Source organism: Condylostylus longicornis, unplaced genomic scaffold (assembly GCF_029603195.1).
Source record: "Condylostylus longicornis isolate FDR11 unplaced genomic scaffold, ASM2960319v2 ptg000044l, whole genome shotgun sequence".
In the NCBI taxonomy this organism is placed as follows: domain Eukaryota; kingdom Metazoa; phylum Arthropoda; class Insecta; order Diptera; family Dolichopodidae; genus Condylostylus; species Condylostylus longicornis.
In genome coordinates, this window is record NW_026578013.1 from 6,574,683 (window position 1) to 6,591,245 (window position 16,563).

General features: G+C 26.7%; 3 protein-coding genes across 4 annotated transcripts in view; 2 read left to right on the top strand and 1 right to left on the bottom strand.

The window, feature by feature from the left end:
- The first annotated feature begins 32 nt into the window (after nt 1–32).
- LOC129610362 (uncharacterized) lies at nt 33–877 on the top strand. Its single transcript, XM_055522928.1, has 2 exons — nt 33–158; nt 209–877. The coding sequence occupies exon 2, from the start codon at nt 214–216 to the stop codon at nt 820–822; it is 609 nt and encodes a 202-aa protein (XP_055378903.1). The 5' UTR covers nt 33–158; nt 209–213; the 3' UTR covers nt 823–877.
- A 1,445-nt stretch (nt 878–2,322) lies between these two features.
- Nucleotides 2,323–3,169, bottom strand: LOC129610441 (thioredoxin-1-like). Of its 2 annotated transcripts, none has more exons than XM_055523031.1 (2): nt 2,921–3,169; nt 2,323–2,860 (listed from the first exon to the last, which is right to left on the bottom strand). In XM_055523031.1, exon 2 carries the CDS (start codon nt 2,800–2,802, stop codon nt 2,479–2,481), a length of 324 nt encoding a protein of 107 aa, XP_055379006.1. In that variant the 5' UTR covers nt 2,803–2,860; nt 2,921–3,169; the 3' UTR covers nt 2,323–2,478. The 2 variants fall into 2 exon arrangements, with proteins under 2 accessions (XP_055379006.1, XP_055379007.1); XM_055523032.1 differs by having other exon boundaries at nt 2,917–3,169.
- Nucleotides 3,170–14,667: 11,498 nt separating this feature from the next.
- The window catches only part of LOC129610119 (anaphase-promoting complex subunit 1-like), a 32,318-nt gene continuing 30,422 nt past the window's right edge, over nt 14,668–16,563 (top strand). Inside the window, exon 1 of the mRNA XM_055522500.1 lies at nt 14,668–15,197. Within this exon, the coding sequence (XP_055378475.1) occupies nt 14,936–15,197 (262 nt within the window). The 5' untranslated portion in view covers nt 14,668–14,935. The remainder of the gene's footprint in view (nt 15,198–16,563) is intronic.

The window sequence follows — 16,563 nt, forward strand, 5'->3', positions numbered from 1 at the left end:
ACTTTGAAAGGAAGTCTTTAGTACATATTAAATTATTTTACGTATTTAGAATTTAGATATGTACATAAGTATATTGGGCTCAATTTGTGTGACAAAAACAATTACGTTCTAATTTAGATTTTGTTTAAAGTACAGAGCAATAGAAACCATTCTGCTAGGTAATATATGAAACCATTAATTTTTAAAAATACAACATCTCAATTGACAGGGGAAATGACGAAGCCAAATAACAATGTTTATAATCCAAACGACGACTTAATTGTTAGATCGTTGAGAAATTTTGGTTTATCTTATCTTAATGTCAGAAGAGATAATGCATCTGTGGCGTATGACGAAATGAGAAAAGAATTTATGGCGAATGGTTCCGAACCAATTGATTTTACAACAGAAACACACTTGAAACCAGTTGAAACTATTCCTGAAACATTGCATTTAGAAAAAAATAAGAAAACAGCAAAACATTGTGCCACAGGTAGTCCAACATATTTCAAAAAGTTTCCACATGAAATAAAAAAACGTGAAAGATGTAACAGTGACAGAACCAGATTAAATCAATCATTCATGGAAAATCGTTGTGTTTTTTGCAGCAATAACAACGAACCACTTGAAGTTGTTAAAAGTCATTCAGTTCGTGATGTATTTGGACGGGTTTTGTGTCCCAAGCTAAGAACATATATTTGTCCAATATGCAATTGCTCTGGAGATTTAGCACATACTGTTAAATATTGCCCAAAGAAGCCAGTTATAACAATGGAAGATGCAATAATGTTAGAAAATCTAAAATATAGCGACATACCTAAAAGATATGAAAAATTTCGTTAAATTTATTTTAAAATTTTAACTTGTTTGCTTTTATGCAAAACTTAACAAAGCAATTATGTCAAGATATAAAGTTAAATCTTAATACATATATATATATATATATATATATTATGTAGTTTTTAAAAACATGTTCAATGATAATGTTTGCAAACAACAATTAATTTATAAGTTACGATATACAATTAGATAAGTATTTGAATGAAGATCATGTAGATCATGCTTTTAAAATGTGCCAATTTTTGTAATATTTTTTTGTTTTAATTCATAAAATATTGAATTCTAATTATGTTAACAAATATTTTAATTGTGTTCAAAGTGAAATTTTTATGTTTAATTTTATTTCAAGATATGAGATAATTGTCGACTTGAGTGTCGACTTGAAGTTTTATAAATTTTATTTTTACATTCTTTTCGGAACATTGCGCAAATGATGCACGATCAGAATTTATACATGTATGTTATTGGCGTTGAATAATTTTTGTATTTTGTTATATTATGTAGAAATTAATTTATATATTATTATAAAAGTTTAATGAACTATACTTATATTTAATAAGTTCAAAAATATGTTTTGTATTACAACTGAGTTAAAAAATAGATTAAGAAATATTTTTAAAAAATGATTTTACACATATAATGAAGTATTCACATATAATGAAGCTCTATCTAAGTTGTTGAATACGTTATACATAGTGCATAAATGTATGTAAAACAAGAATTAAAATTATATTGCCAAATAATGGTCAATTTTTGAAATAATTATTTTGAAGTTGTTAAAAAATATTTGAATGAAATATTACGCGATTTATTAAAAAGAATATGTTTCTTATTTGCATTATTTATTTTGATATTTTTCTTGATTTTAGTTGATCAGTTAAAATGGGATTCAGATACCAATCATTTTCAGAAAGTTTTGTAGAAGGTTTTGAAAGTTTTTCATCAATGTACCTACCTAAAATATATCATGAAAAAGTGTTCTAGTTAGCACGAATACAAATACGATATATGTATGTGTGTACATAAATATAAATATATTTCTGGCACTATTATATTGTCGATATTCAATATGATACACATTTCAAATGACAAATGTAGAAGCTGGGAGGTCGCCATCCTTATCCATAGCTATAGAACCTACAAATTTCTCTGTTTGTTTTTAAAGAAAACGTTTTAGAGAGTCAGATGAGGTTTGCAGTTAGAAATTCATGTCAGTGCATTTAGATATTTAATTTTAAGAGGTTCCAAAAGAAATTTTGGTTGAAATATATAATAACTATAGTTTAAACTCCATAATTACAAGCTTCAAGCACAGTACGTCTGAAAATGTATAATAGCTTTGTGTTGAAAGTTAGAACCAGCGCTGTATGCTTTTGTAAATGCAAAGCACTATTAAACTAGATATGTATGTATGTAGTTGAGACAAGATGCATTATATTGATGCATACAAAATTATGAGATTTGCATACGACTTGATTTAACAAAAAAAATATTCATTTAAATTTTAACTTGAAATAATTTTATTTTTATGAACATTTAAACAAATTTACACAAAATTTCACATCTACCTAGGTATGCAATAATTTATGTATGGACTTGGTATGTATAACTTGGATAAACACATGTAGATATAGTGTTACTCTTCAATTTTTTTCGTTCTTATACTTTTGTAAATTTATAAAAACAATTTTTGAGGTTTTCAGGATCAGCCCCGCTAAACTTACCAATAATTTTTTCATTTTTCATAAATAAAAAAGTTGGCATAGCTGAAATTTTGTATTTGTTAGCAATTTCAACACATTTGTCTACATCAACCTTTAATACAACGGCTTTAGATTTATAATCAAGTTCGAGACGATCCAATAAGGGTGAAATTTGTTTGCAAGGTGGACACCATTTTGCATAGAAATCTATTACTACAAGTTTTGATCCAACTTTTCCGAGTTTGACTTGAAAGTCTTTTGAATTTTTTACATCAACCATTGTTGTTATAATTGCCTTAATTGAACTAAAATTGGTGGTTTAGGTGTTGAATTTAATTCTAAAAAAATTTATAAAACATTATTTCAATTGAAATATTTGAATTATTCTATCTACCTACGTCTATCTGTATGATTAGAATAACAATAAAGTTTTCAAAACTTCACGATCACATTCCAAAGTCGTGGTTCATCAATGGTATTTTTCGGTGTACATATTTTATTTTGGACAGTATAAATATGCAATATACATATATTTTATTTCTATTAATAGTTTAATCTCTGTTAATATTTTTTAATAATTTAATTGTTAATGTGCGTTTAACATTACTCAGCTTATTAAGCGGTAATAAAAGCAGGTATTTTGTCAATCATTTATACCAAACTAGTACATAATAATGTATGCATAAGCACTTGGTGAATACATGCATACATACATATTTAAAGTTGTTTGAATTCCGACTAGGTACAGTTATTTCTTCATGTAAATGTAAGTGATATAAGTACATACATTGAATTTGAATCTGATAGCGGTCCATCGGCAAAATTCCACAAATTAAAAAAAATATATTGTCTCATACATAATATTCAATAATTGATATATATATACATATGTACATATCTAAAAACATATAATATGTATGAATATAAACATTAATCTACCTACATATATATACAAAATATGTTGTATGTATATATGGTTGGATTAAAAGGAAAATTGACCATCTCCAAAACTTACTATTTTAGAAATTAGGGTTCAATTTTTTACTATAATGTTAATAAATTTGCACATTTGAAATTTTGTTGAAATTTGCAAGTAAAAACGTATTTAATTTTTGCGATTGTTTCCATCATAATATCGACTTTTCGCAATCGATTGTTGTAAACTTGTGTTCGATTGTCCATATATGCATATGTTATTATGTACGAAGATACGAAACATTGCATTCTCACAATATTACTGTTTGGGATAAAACTTGCGAAAACTTTAAAAAGAAAAAAAAGCGAAATTTCTCTTAAAAAGAATAAAAAATACTCACTTAAAAAATAAATAAACCAGACAGAAAACTTAAAAAAAACTTTTAAAAACTTTATACCTAAATGTTATAAACGTTAAATTTTAAAATATTTATCAAACATAAACAAATATTTTTTGGTTATACCAAAAACCGAAAATTTTGATTTTGGATTATAAAAGTATGAAATTTCATTAGAAAAAACCATTTGTTAAAAATATATTAAAATAACCTTTTTGGTTATTTTAATTTATTTTTAATTAAAACGTTTTGAAAAAAAAAAACGAGAAAAAATAGAGTTGACCTTGTCAACTCCGTGATACCCGTACGAATTTGTTATCGAATATGCGAGTAAATATGCCATAACTGACTATGGGACAGACTATGACCTTAAGTTGGCGTATTACCGTATTAATTTATACAAAATTTCAGTACTGTTTTTTTAACAATACTGTGTGTGTCAAACTACTATTGAAGTTGTATGGCAGCTACCAGAAAGAGCCAAGCAGTTTTAAGGAATTTTATCAAACACATCGGTCCAATTTCAATATAGCTTTTATAGTTTTTGAGATATAGTCAAATAACTTTTGAAGTTGTATGGCAAGTACCCGAATCATGTCCAATTTAAATAGGGTTCCGGCATTTAGTACAATAAATCATTTGTGAAAATTTGGTGAACTTAGCTCAATTAGTTTTTGAGTTATCGTTGGAACGGACGGACGGATGGACGGACAGACAAAGCTAAATCAACTCAGAATTCGACGCTGATCAAAAACATACACTTGAGTCTATATCTAAGACCATTATTTCTTAGCGTTACAAACGGTAAGGCAAATTTAGTATGCCCTTCGAACATACGTTAGTACGAGTATAATTATTGTTGATGAAATTTCTTTTTTCAAAATTAAAACCTTCAGACATAACTAAGGAAAACATATGTTTCGGCAGCTGTAAGATTTGAAAAATTTTTAAAACACTAAATTTTATTTTAGAAAATTTGAAAAAACTTTAAACATCGAGAAAATGAGAATGTCATCATTTTCTCTCCTTTTTGTTCAAAAAGTATTATCCCAGACAGTTTGCATGCAAAAACTTTTTTTAAAAGTTTTACAAAACTTTCTTGTCCCAGACAGACCTATTGTATGGTATTTAAAAAAAACCTTATTTCTTTAATTGAATTTTTACGTAAATATTTGTACATAGCTATGTATGTATGTATGTAGGTAAACACGTAAATGTCCATGCAAATAAAAATAGGTATATGTATACGTATGTATATACTTCTATATGCTACTATTAACCATGTAAAACTTTTCTTGGGAGTGAATTGTGAAATTTTTAAATGCATATGTATGTTTAAATGTGCATACACGCTTTTGGTTTCTGCTATCGGTATATAAACGCAACTGGTACATTTAACATACATATGTACATGTAATCAATATAGAAAAAGTTCTAATGTCAAAATTTACATATTTATTTACACAAATAAACAATACACATAAAGACATTAATATTAAAAGTATCTGAATCTCTTGTGGTATTTAAATGCAATATTATCGGTTAATATAGTGCAATTATTAAAAGTTGAATAATTAATATATAATCTTGCATAATAATAATAAATTTGGGTTCAACCGGCAATTGTTTGTAAAATAGCACCTTTTCCATGAACAAGTAAAAATATTTCTTAATAAAAACAACTTCTACATTATTTAAATTTTTTTCTAATATTACGAAAAAATATTAAATTTTTGCATACATTTAGGATTGGCCAAAGCAAAAAATTAATAAAAGCGTTCACAATATTGTCTAATTTGACAGTTAAGTAAATAAGTTTAAATAAGTTAAGAAAAACAATATTGCATTTTTTGGTAACATGGCGTTATCTCCGTGAGTTTTTCTTTTATTGAAGTTTGGAAAAGCTTCCAGTTCCGGAAATATAAGGAGTTCAATAAGAGAGCGCAATAACGTGTTGTATACAATCGTCGTTTAGGAGATCAAAAATGAGTAAAATTTTTGTCTGGAGCTAATTGTCAAATTTCAACGGTTTCTAAGATATGGAGATTTAAACAAACTTTTCCAAGATTTCTACTTGCCCAAGGTATGGAAGATTCAAAGAGAGAGTTTTTGAAAGGGCTATTAAAGGGCTTGATGTTCGTAACGGTTGGTACATAATATTGTACCCCTATCTAAATCACCATAAGTAATTCATAATTTAGTTATAACTAAAAGATACAATAAGTATTAAATGTTTGAGCTTAACACAAATCGATAAATATAAGATGTAAATTATTTATACAGGTCGATTTCTCATAAGTTTATACATAGGTACTTATAGACATATACGTTATATGTATGAAATTACAAAGTAGTTTCACTTATTATTCTAATGAATACATTAAATGTATTTTATTGCTAAAAAAAGACTTTGTAATATTTAATGAGACACGTACTATTTGAATTTTTAACACACGTGTCCTTTATTACGTATTCCTATTCTTTCACATGTGGAAATAACGTGGACAACATAAAAAAAACGTGAACTTATCCGCATAATACAAAATAATTACGCACGTGACTAAGTGAGTATAGATTAATTCGATATTTTCTTGTTCTATATTGCCAAAGGACTCAATAATGTACAATATGCATAAACTTTTGAGTTGGAGGTATTATTAAAAGGATATACAGATATTTAATTTAGATATAAATTATATTGTACTGAATTATGAGTTTTTATATCGCATTTGATATAATTATATATATTATTCCTCATTAATTTATTTTATCAAATTTTAAAAATTCAATTAACAAAAAGGTCCTTTGAGTCTTTAAGATTCTCGTTGTCGCTGAATTAAAACTAGAAATATTTTTCGACAGAAATCATGCCAGTAAATTGTAAAAAAGCAGATTGAAATTTAATATTTAATTCAATGCCATGTATGTATCCCGTATTGAAATCCCGTATTTCTAAATGTGATTCTAAGAATAGTTATACAACTTTGAATAATTAACAACGAAAAGCAGTTAGAAACCAAAGTACATAAGTATAAATATCTATTTAAATTGAAACCATACCATACTTCGCAGGATTATGTAAATTTTTCTAAGTTGCTATTTCATTCTATTTCTCTTGTTTTGTACATTATATGAACTATTGTAAAAAATATTAATTTAACTTAGTATTTAATCACTCTAAGTACGAGTCATGAAAGTGTAAAGATAATAATAAAAAATTTATAATTAAAATTAATATATATATGAAAATATTATTGAAACGTATTTAAAATATTGAGAGAAAGTCTTCAAACAAAATTTTAAAGTTTTTAAACAAAGATACGTTGCATTGTTTCAGATAACCTTCTTACAGATTTTTACCAGCAGTGAAAATTTCTCGAAAAAATTTTTACTCATTATAAAATTATAAAGATATACCTTCTCTATACACTTCCTTCTTTTCTCTTCTCTATAAAGATATGCCTTCATATACACATACAATACATAACAAAAACTAATGTCTTTATATCTAACAAGTCCCAATACTCAATTTTTTTTACGAAATATTACGAATTTTTAGCTTCGTTCCTATTTTTTTCTTTAAATGCTACTGATCGTGTCATATTTCTTACTATTTTTTTCTTTTTTTTACGTAAAAAAGAGTTTAATATTTTAAAAAATCTCAGAATATTATACACATTTTTTAAAAAGCTTCCCATTTAAATTCTATTGTACGAAAAAGAAAGAAAGGTAGGAGGAAAGAAAAAATGAAAAAAAATTTCAAATTCATATTTCAGTATGGTTTCAAATGTTAATGAGGGAGGATGTATGATTTTTCTTGCACATTTTGTATTTCCCAATAAGGTAAGTTGAGTAGTGTCGGCTAACAAAAATGTTAATAAAAGCAATATAGGTTGACACATTTCAACAATTTGAATTATCTCATTTCGGTTATTTATACGTTACTTACAAAATACCTACTTCCAATCAATTTTCTTTAAATAATTATTTTAAAACTATTTCAAACATGTTATATTGGGTGCTTCAAAAATTTTGTTGTGTTCTTCTTTCACATTTTATTAGCAGGTAAACAAGAGCAATCTATTTATAAAATGGCCCTGCCTGTGTATGAGTCTTAATAGTAAACGCAAACGGACAAAAATTTACATCAGTACCTACTACCTGTCATTTTACAATCGGAGTTTTTGAGTCATTTGCTACTAGTAAGATACTATTTATTTCAAAAATAAAAAAAATATACGAATCCGGTCATAAAATATATTATTGTCTTTTCCAAAACCTTTTAAATATTTTTTAACTTAGGTAAAATTTTTTCTCACAAATAGAAGTAAAATTTAGAAGTGTATATAAAATTTGTATTTAAAAAATAATATTTGATTGTATTTTAGATATTATTTTCTAATTCCCTCTTAAAATTTTTTCTTTACTATGTATTTATATCAATATTCAATAATTATCTTTCATTATTTCATATTTTCATATTTTCAACTTGACACCAAAGTTACTTCCCGTATCTTGAGTTAACTTACCCTATGAGAAAAAAAAGCTGTTCAGTCAAAAATAATGAAATGCTTTCAGTAACATACAAAACGTTGAAGGCGAAGGTTGTGTTTGTTGTTTTTCCGCAATTTCAAGAATTTTAAAGTGGTTATGAATGAAAATATTAATATATTTTCTTGATTTTTCAAATATATTTTTAGAATTTTACCTGCTTTATAATAAGTGTAAATTTATTTTAATATTTCTTCTCAAAAAATAGCCACTTCGATTTAAAAAACCCATATAAAATAAGGTCGTGCTTTCAAGTTTCTCTCTGAGCATTTGGACTTGTTAGATATAAAGACATTAACAAAAACATATGGATATAAAAATGAAAATAACGATCTTGTACTAATATTCAGTACCTTGTTAGTCATAGAAGTCGAACAGGCATGGTTTAAAACAGATACTACAAATGTAGTATAAGAACTAGCTTTACAGAATTTCAGTTTTAGATATAAAGTAACGTTTTAGGCAGATGAATTGCATTCCACACAGTAATTTAATTCAAATAGTTCGATACTGTTGAATTAACGTTCTCTTTTTTAGCATTCCACTGACCCCAAAAAAATCGTGGAATTCTGAATGTCGCAATCTAGTCAGAATCCGTCTAAAACATATAAAATGTTTACTGTGAAAAAAAAAAAATAAATTTATACTTGCATAATTATAAAACAATTTGAAAGATAGTTCATATTATAGGCACTAATTATAATAGTTTGTCACGAACTGCAGCGGGTTCGACAAATACCGGATTGGTTGCCTACGTATTGAAGAAGATAATAACAAAGTCGGTGCACTACTTTATTTAAACGCTTTATTTGGCAAGAAGAATTATATATACATAGCAATAATGTTTGTTGACCTATGTCAAATGAACGTACAAAGAATTACTTATCTGGAGAAATTTCTATCAATTATACAAGATCTTTATAATTTGAATTTGGCAGGGATCCGACTTTATACAATCCGACTTCGAGCTTCTGTCCGATTTTATTTTTTGCGATAATATGTCCGGAGAAATTAGCATATCTACAGGGGATAGCGTGGCTTCAATTCGAATTCATAGAATTGAGTCAAGCTCATGCTTAAATATTATTAAGTTAGACTAATTTAGACAAGTTATGAACAAGTAGAAGCTATATTATTATATTTTAAATGTCTTGAAACGAACATGCCGATTCTATAGCAAAAAAGATTCTACACCTTTTGAGTAAAATTCAACGTTCGAAATTATCGCCATAATAGAATATTGCATATAAACATGTAAATTATCATATGTTGCTGTAGATAACTGTAAAGTGGTTTCCATAGTAGGCAGTCGTAGAGAGCAGCAAAGGTGTCCCGAGACCGGAAGAAAATTCTCATACCGCCAAAATTCGGTAAATATTCTCGTCGTTTAGAAGCTCCTTTACGTATTGCGTTGCGACAAAGCTCATCTTTTTAGCACTTTTCCAAAAATTTTTTGAAAAAAAGTGCTTATTAGTTTCACTATGTCCGTCCGTCCGTCTCCGACCGTCCGTCCGTCCGTCTGTCCGTGTGTCTGTTTACAAAACTTCTACACCCTTGAAGATAGAAATCTGAAATTTTGTACGTACATAGATCTTTACTAGAAACTTATTTCCGTAGAACAAAATTTTCACCTATCTCCCTCCCTCTAAAAGTTATACCCCCCTAAAACCCTAAAAATGGCCTTTTTTAACTATTTGTTGCAATGAAAACATAAGCATTTTTTAAATTTTGCAAACGCAGAAAGGCAGCGGCTTGCTTCCCCTAGCGCGGTATACTATGGCTAAACTTTAGAAAAACAAAATAGCCGTTCAAATTTACCGTTATCTAAAGTCTTTTTTTCCCAAATTTTTGATGCCGTTTTTCTTCTAGACCCCAGCTTGTAGAAGCTTGAAATTTTAGGGGCTTTTAGACACTAATAAATAGTTAATTTCGTTAAAAGAAAATTTTTTTCCATCTCTACCCACTCTCAAGTTATCGCCTCTTGAAATTTGTAAAATTTGAATATTTGACACCTTATATTTCCGAAACCGCAAGCTTTTTCAAATTTCTATAAACACAAAAAACTAACGGTAAATTCCATGACATTAAAAAATATAATTATTTTTCTTAACTTACACAATTAACCCTTAAAATCGAGCATTATGTTAATCCCACTTTGTATTAATTTTTGCTTTATTTCAAAGACTGCATGTATGCGTCATCCTAAATATATGCAATCTTAGAAATAGTTTTGTGTATGAATGAAAATAATTTTAATAGTGTGATAGGTATACATAGACTGTATTTAAAAGCAGAATTTTCACTTGTTGAAGGGAAAAGTGCTATAATACAAACCATTGGTTTGACCCAACTTTATTTAGATTTAATTTTGCTACTTTAACTCGTGCAAGGATGCGTTCCTTCATTCTGACATGTCATCATAATTAATTCAGTTCAATGTATTCCAGTTGTGCCCGCCTAAATAATTAAATCTACCGGAAAAATAGCAAAGAACTTAGGAGGTGATCGTGTAAGATCGTATCGCTATTAGTTCATAAGTTATAATTGACTGTTCTGTTTGGTCGCTATATTATTTTTCTAAGCTGTCGCGTTCTCCAGTTTGAAGCACCTTAGTTTGACAATACCATTCAAAAGCAGATGCTGGAATGGAAACTGTCTAAAAAGGTCTCTTTTGTCTGTCGATAAAAGAGTGGTGTGATTGAACCACATCTGTATAGTCAGTTTGTTTTCACTTTGAAGCTTCTGTGCATAGCTAAGTAGTTATTTTCTAATTTAGCTATTATTTTAGACTTGAAAACAAAATTTGACTTAAAGTGTGTTCCTAAAATAATTTTTTAATCATGAAATATTAAATTGCTTATAAAAGGAGCTACCATATTTAGTTCTTTTTTTAGCGATATCATTATATCACTGATTTCCTCTTGCAATGTGTTGGAAATGTATGCATAAATCGTTTGAAATATGCTATTTAATCTTTCATTTACAATTGTGATCAGTTGAAATATAGTATTCTTCAATTTAAGTAATATTGTAATACTCCTCTTCTGAATTAATCAATAGTTTAACTATGTAATCCATGTATGTACAATGTTTGAGACGCAAAGATATGTACAAATAATTAGAAATAAACCAAAACCCCAATACTTTAATTATTATTGCGTTCAAAAACTTTAAATTATCCCAGGTATTAAGGTTAAATATCCAAAATATCTCAGGTAAAAATATCAAACAGGTAATAAGCTCATAGAATTTCCAAGTTTATAGCATGGATATATACTCTTGAGTATATATAATATACTGCAAAATGTACTCTTGAATTTAAAATTGATAAACATTATAATTTACTCAGGCTTTAAGTATTGCTGTACCTTTAAAATGAATAAAAAGAAGAAAAAAACAATTAAACAAAGCAAACAAAACATCGTTCTATTTTCTGGTTTCAGTGATAAAAAAGGAAAAAGATCAGCGTATTTATTTTTAAATACATACCTTTGTTTATATTTGCGATATCATAAAAGAATGGCTTAATACATACGCACATACCTATATTCATAATTGGACACTTTTATTATAGAGTTTTGTCTATTGAAAGACCGTATTTTAAATTGAACCTTTTTCTTACTTGTTTGTTACCATTTGTTAAGGTAGGCAAATATAGTTCTGATAAACTTTTGTTTTGGATAAATTTTTTACCTCAATGCACTGGAAAATGAACCTTACTTAAGATTTTGTTTTACAATGACAGACAAAAATGTAAGAAACTATCGAGAATGAGTAGATAAGAGAAGGATGAAATGATCAGACTGCGACTCAAATCAGTACAGTAAACATCAGTAATGACATACACTTCCATACGTATGTACAAGTGTCCATTTTTGAAATATATGTACATACGCACAATATGTATATACATACGAGTACAATAAGTACAATTGTAACACATGAAAAGTTGCGAAACAAAAAACCAAAATTCCTCAACACACAAAAATTTATAAAAAGTTCAACAAATCGTAAAGACAACAAGCCAATTGACTGAGACTATAATTCTATAAATATAGAGTTTAGAAGTATTTTAAAATTTGGTATATTTTAAAATGCTACTTTGGAATAAAACCTAAATGTGGGTTAGGCCATTTTGTCTTTCAAGCTACTCACTTATGTACACGTACATAATATATACATATACTACCCATACCTAGTTTTTGTTGTTTCTTTTTTTCCCATAATTTTCGCTAATTTTTTCTGCACTGTATTCTCTAATATAATTTAACAAATTCTTTAAAAATAGATTTATGTATTTATTTAATATGTTTACATAAGTATATATTAATAGGTGGAAACATATTCTTACATATTATTTACATACATACATATGTACAATTATAAATTAATTCATAAATTCAGTTAAAATTTTACATTTACTGAAACTAATTCTTTCAAATTGAAGTTCCTATAATTTTTCTGCTATTCCCTATTTTTATTGAATTTCCCAATGTTCTTTTAATAGTGCTAAACTGCCACAAATGTAGATAAGTATATTTTATAATTTTTCAGCAATAACAATAAAAAAGTATTTTTTTTTTGCTATAAGTGTTGATTTAACCCTTAATCACAAAAGTATGTTTGTGGTGTTTGTAATGTGTATGCGTACACATAATGGGAATATTATTTATAAAAGAGTACTCTCATAAACGAATATATATGTGTGTATGCACATACATATACGACTAATATATACTCCAATTGTAAGAGTTGTAACAGTGATTATGCACGACCATGCATGAATAAAAACCAGAGTATGTATACATATTTTATATATACATATATATGAGTACTTATATATACTCATATATATACAGTATGTACATATGAATGTCATAAATTATACAAAAATATTCAATTCAATACCAAACGGGTTGCGATGGAGGTCTATTGTTGCACATTTTTTTTCTTACTAACAAAAATCTACACGCTGGTAAATGTCAATGCATCACTATACGAAACAACTTGAACTTTCGTACGTACATACAGGGGTTGTAATCTATCTAAATAAGTGAAACCATCACACAATGAAAGCTGTCTATAAAAATGAAAACATTAGATTTTTCAATACTATGCCCAAAAAATTCATAATCTTTTAAAAACTCAATGCAAAACTAAAATCCATTATGCTAAGGGCATTGAAAATGCTACAGGTCTCTCGGATGTGTTGAGTTACAACACACTTATTTGTGCTTTAAAAATTCTTATTAAAATTTATTCACCATTCTAGAGTTACATCCTCTATAGAGCAGTTAAATTATGTACATAAGATGAATAATTATTATGAATGTAATTTGATAATTATATAATAAACCTACTTAAGGCTATGTAATTATTAAAATAATGTCTACATGTGGAATAAAAATCATTTTGCTTGAACTTGAAATTTACGAGTTAAACATGTGTACATATGTATATATGTATGTATGTACATATATAAATTGATAAAATGTATTATATTTCAACCCAAACCCTATGTCCATACAGCCATAAATTTTATTGCCAACCTTTCTGAGAATACAGATGGGAAAAATGTGTATTTTATGACTGGCTTTATAAAATTTCAAAAATTTTTAAGCTGATAATATAAAAATCAAAAAAAATCAACAAAGAAAAAAACTAATCAGCATTTGAAAATATTTAGAAACAGGCAAAAAGAAAGGAACTTTCTATTTGTACACATGTGTATACATATATGTACATATGTATGTACATACCTGCAACATACTTCTTTTTATAAACAAACACATCCCCTCTTTCATATTTTTATTTAATAAATAGGCTTATAATATGTACATAAATAACAAACATACAAACATATATATGTACTTATTGTGTACAAAATCATTTAATAAATTCTGTTTCATTTAAATTCTGCTAATGATATATGTACATACATATTTTGTGAGTACATTCAAGTATCCTATTCTATATGCTATAGCAATTACATACATATAAATGCGAATGATGCCATTCTTTATATATTATGTATGTATGTATAAAGTTAATGTATAGAATTTTGTACACAATAATTTTTTATATGATTTTTATACATGCTACAAAAACAAAATACGAATTTTTATCTGGCAGACAAGAGGATTGATTGTACAAAGAAAATGCAAAGCTATATGAAAAATAAAAATAATAATAAGAAGAGAAAAAAAAATTTATTTCAAGCGAAGGTATAGAGGGAAGTTAGCTGTAAAAAAAATTTTAGTTTTAAATAGGAGATTGCTCAGTAAAGTTGTGGAATAAATCATATCGGAGAATAATACAAATACAGTGTTTATTTTTTTATGATATGTGAATGATTTTTCTTGATTAATTTTAATTGCGATTTATTTTCTTTTGTATTTTTAATATTTTTAATTACATTTATATATAAACTGCAATAAAAAACATATGAAAATATATTTTACTTTTACGTGAATAAAAAATTAGTTTAAATTATTATAAAAAAAATAATCGAAATAAAATTGTAGTTTGACCAAAAAAGAAAAAACAAAAATGGTCCGAATTAAAAAGAACAATTTTATTTATAATAAAAGTATCTATTGTTGTATAGCACCTGGTTGCCAAAATATCGATGATGATACTCATTCAAATATATTATTTTATATAATATCAGAAAATGGATTAAATCAAAAACCTCTAACAGAATTTCTTGAGAATATACCGATAAGGCCGAAGGTTTCCAGAATATGTTCTGAACATTTTACAGAAGACTGTTTTCAGTTACATCAGGGTATAAAAATGTTAAGACCTAACGGTAAGTTTTCGATCGTGAAATATTTTCTAAAATAACACATTTTTAATTTAGTAATATGTGCATTATTTACATTCAATATACTTATAATGTTACACGCGCTTTTGACCGACTTTAGTTATATTTTTGTTTCAAATATGCAATGTTTGCGAAGTTTTTATATTTTTATGTGAAGGTTAAACCGCAAAATTTTGTTGTGAAATTGAGAGTAAAAAAAAAATGTCAATGATGTTTTATAATAAAATATACAACATAATCATGTAAATGTAAATATATATCTATGTATATGTGTATGTGTACAATATTGGACTGTGTGAATCAAAATGTAAATTGATATTAATTAACAATAAAAGATTATGTGAAGCTTTTTGTCCTTTTTGTGTGTTCAAAAATATAAGAAAGAATTTGAAAAAAAATGAACAGATGAATAAAAGGAATTCTACAATTTGGGTTTTGTAGAAGTAAAATGGATACATACACACATATGTATGTATATCCACTTGTAAAATAGAATAGAAAAAAGGATAATTTTTATGCAAATAGGATTTTGATTGCAGTTTAAACAATTATTTTCAGTTCATGGATTTTGTTTTTTATTGAAATAAAGTATTAAGTAATTAGAATTCTTATATGTACGTACATATACATATAACATAATTATGTGTGTTCATATAAACCCTTTATGGGTATGTAATTGAATTTTATAATATTTTAAGCATTTGTTTTAAAAAACAATTACAACAAATTTTGGATTTGCACACACAAACGAGGAAGTCCTTTTCAAAGTACCCACAAGAAGTGCTATTTAAAAAATTGTTAACTAAAATTTATTATTTGTACCTGCATATATAAATACGATGTATCCCTAAAAAAGCTGATAGATATACATATGTGGATACATGATGACATATGATGACAATAAATTTAATATTAATGAATATAGACGAATAGATAATTTTATGATAATAAATTTATGATAATGATGAAAAAATGAAATACGTAGTTACGTACAAGTTATACGAAATGCCCTATTAAAGATTGAATACACAGTGATAATGCCATCAATATAATGTATGAATCGTAGTCACGGATTTGGTGATAACATAGAATCGGAACATTTTACTTGTACTATTTTACATAGGATTTTTAAAAGACAAAAAAAAAAATAATAATTTGATTGTGCCAATTTAATTCATAACATCTTTGCAGCTTTATTTCGGAACCTACAATAAGATTATTCAAATAAAATTGGAATTATAAAATATGTGGCATATATAATATGGAAAATATTATAAAAAAATATTTTCCGAAATTAACGAATAACGAGGATTGGTTTATTTTTTTCTGTTTATTTGTAACCAAAAAGCAA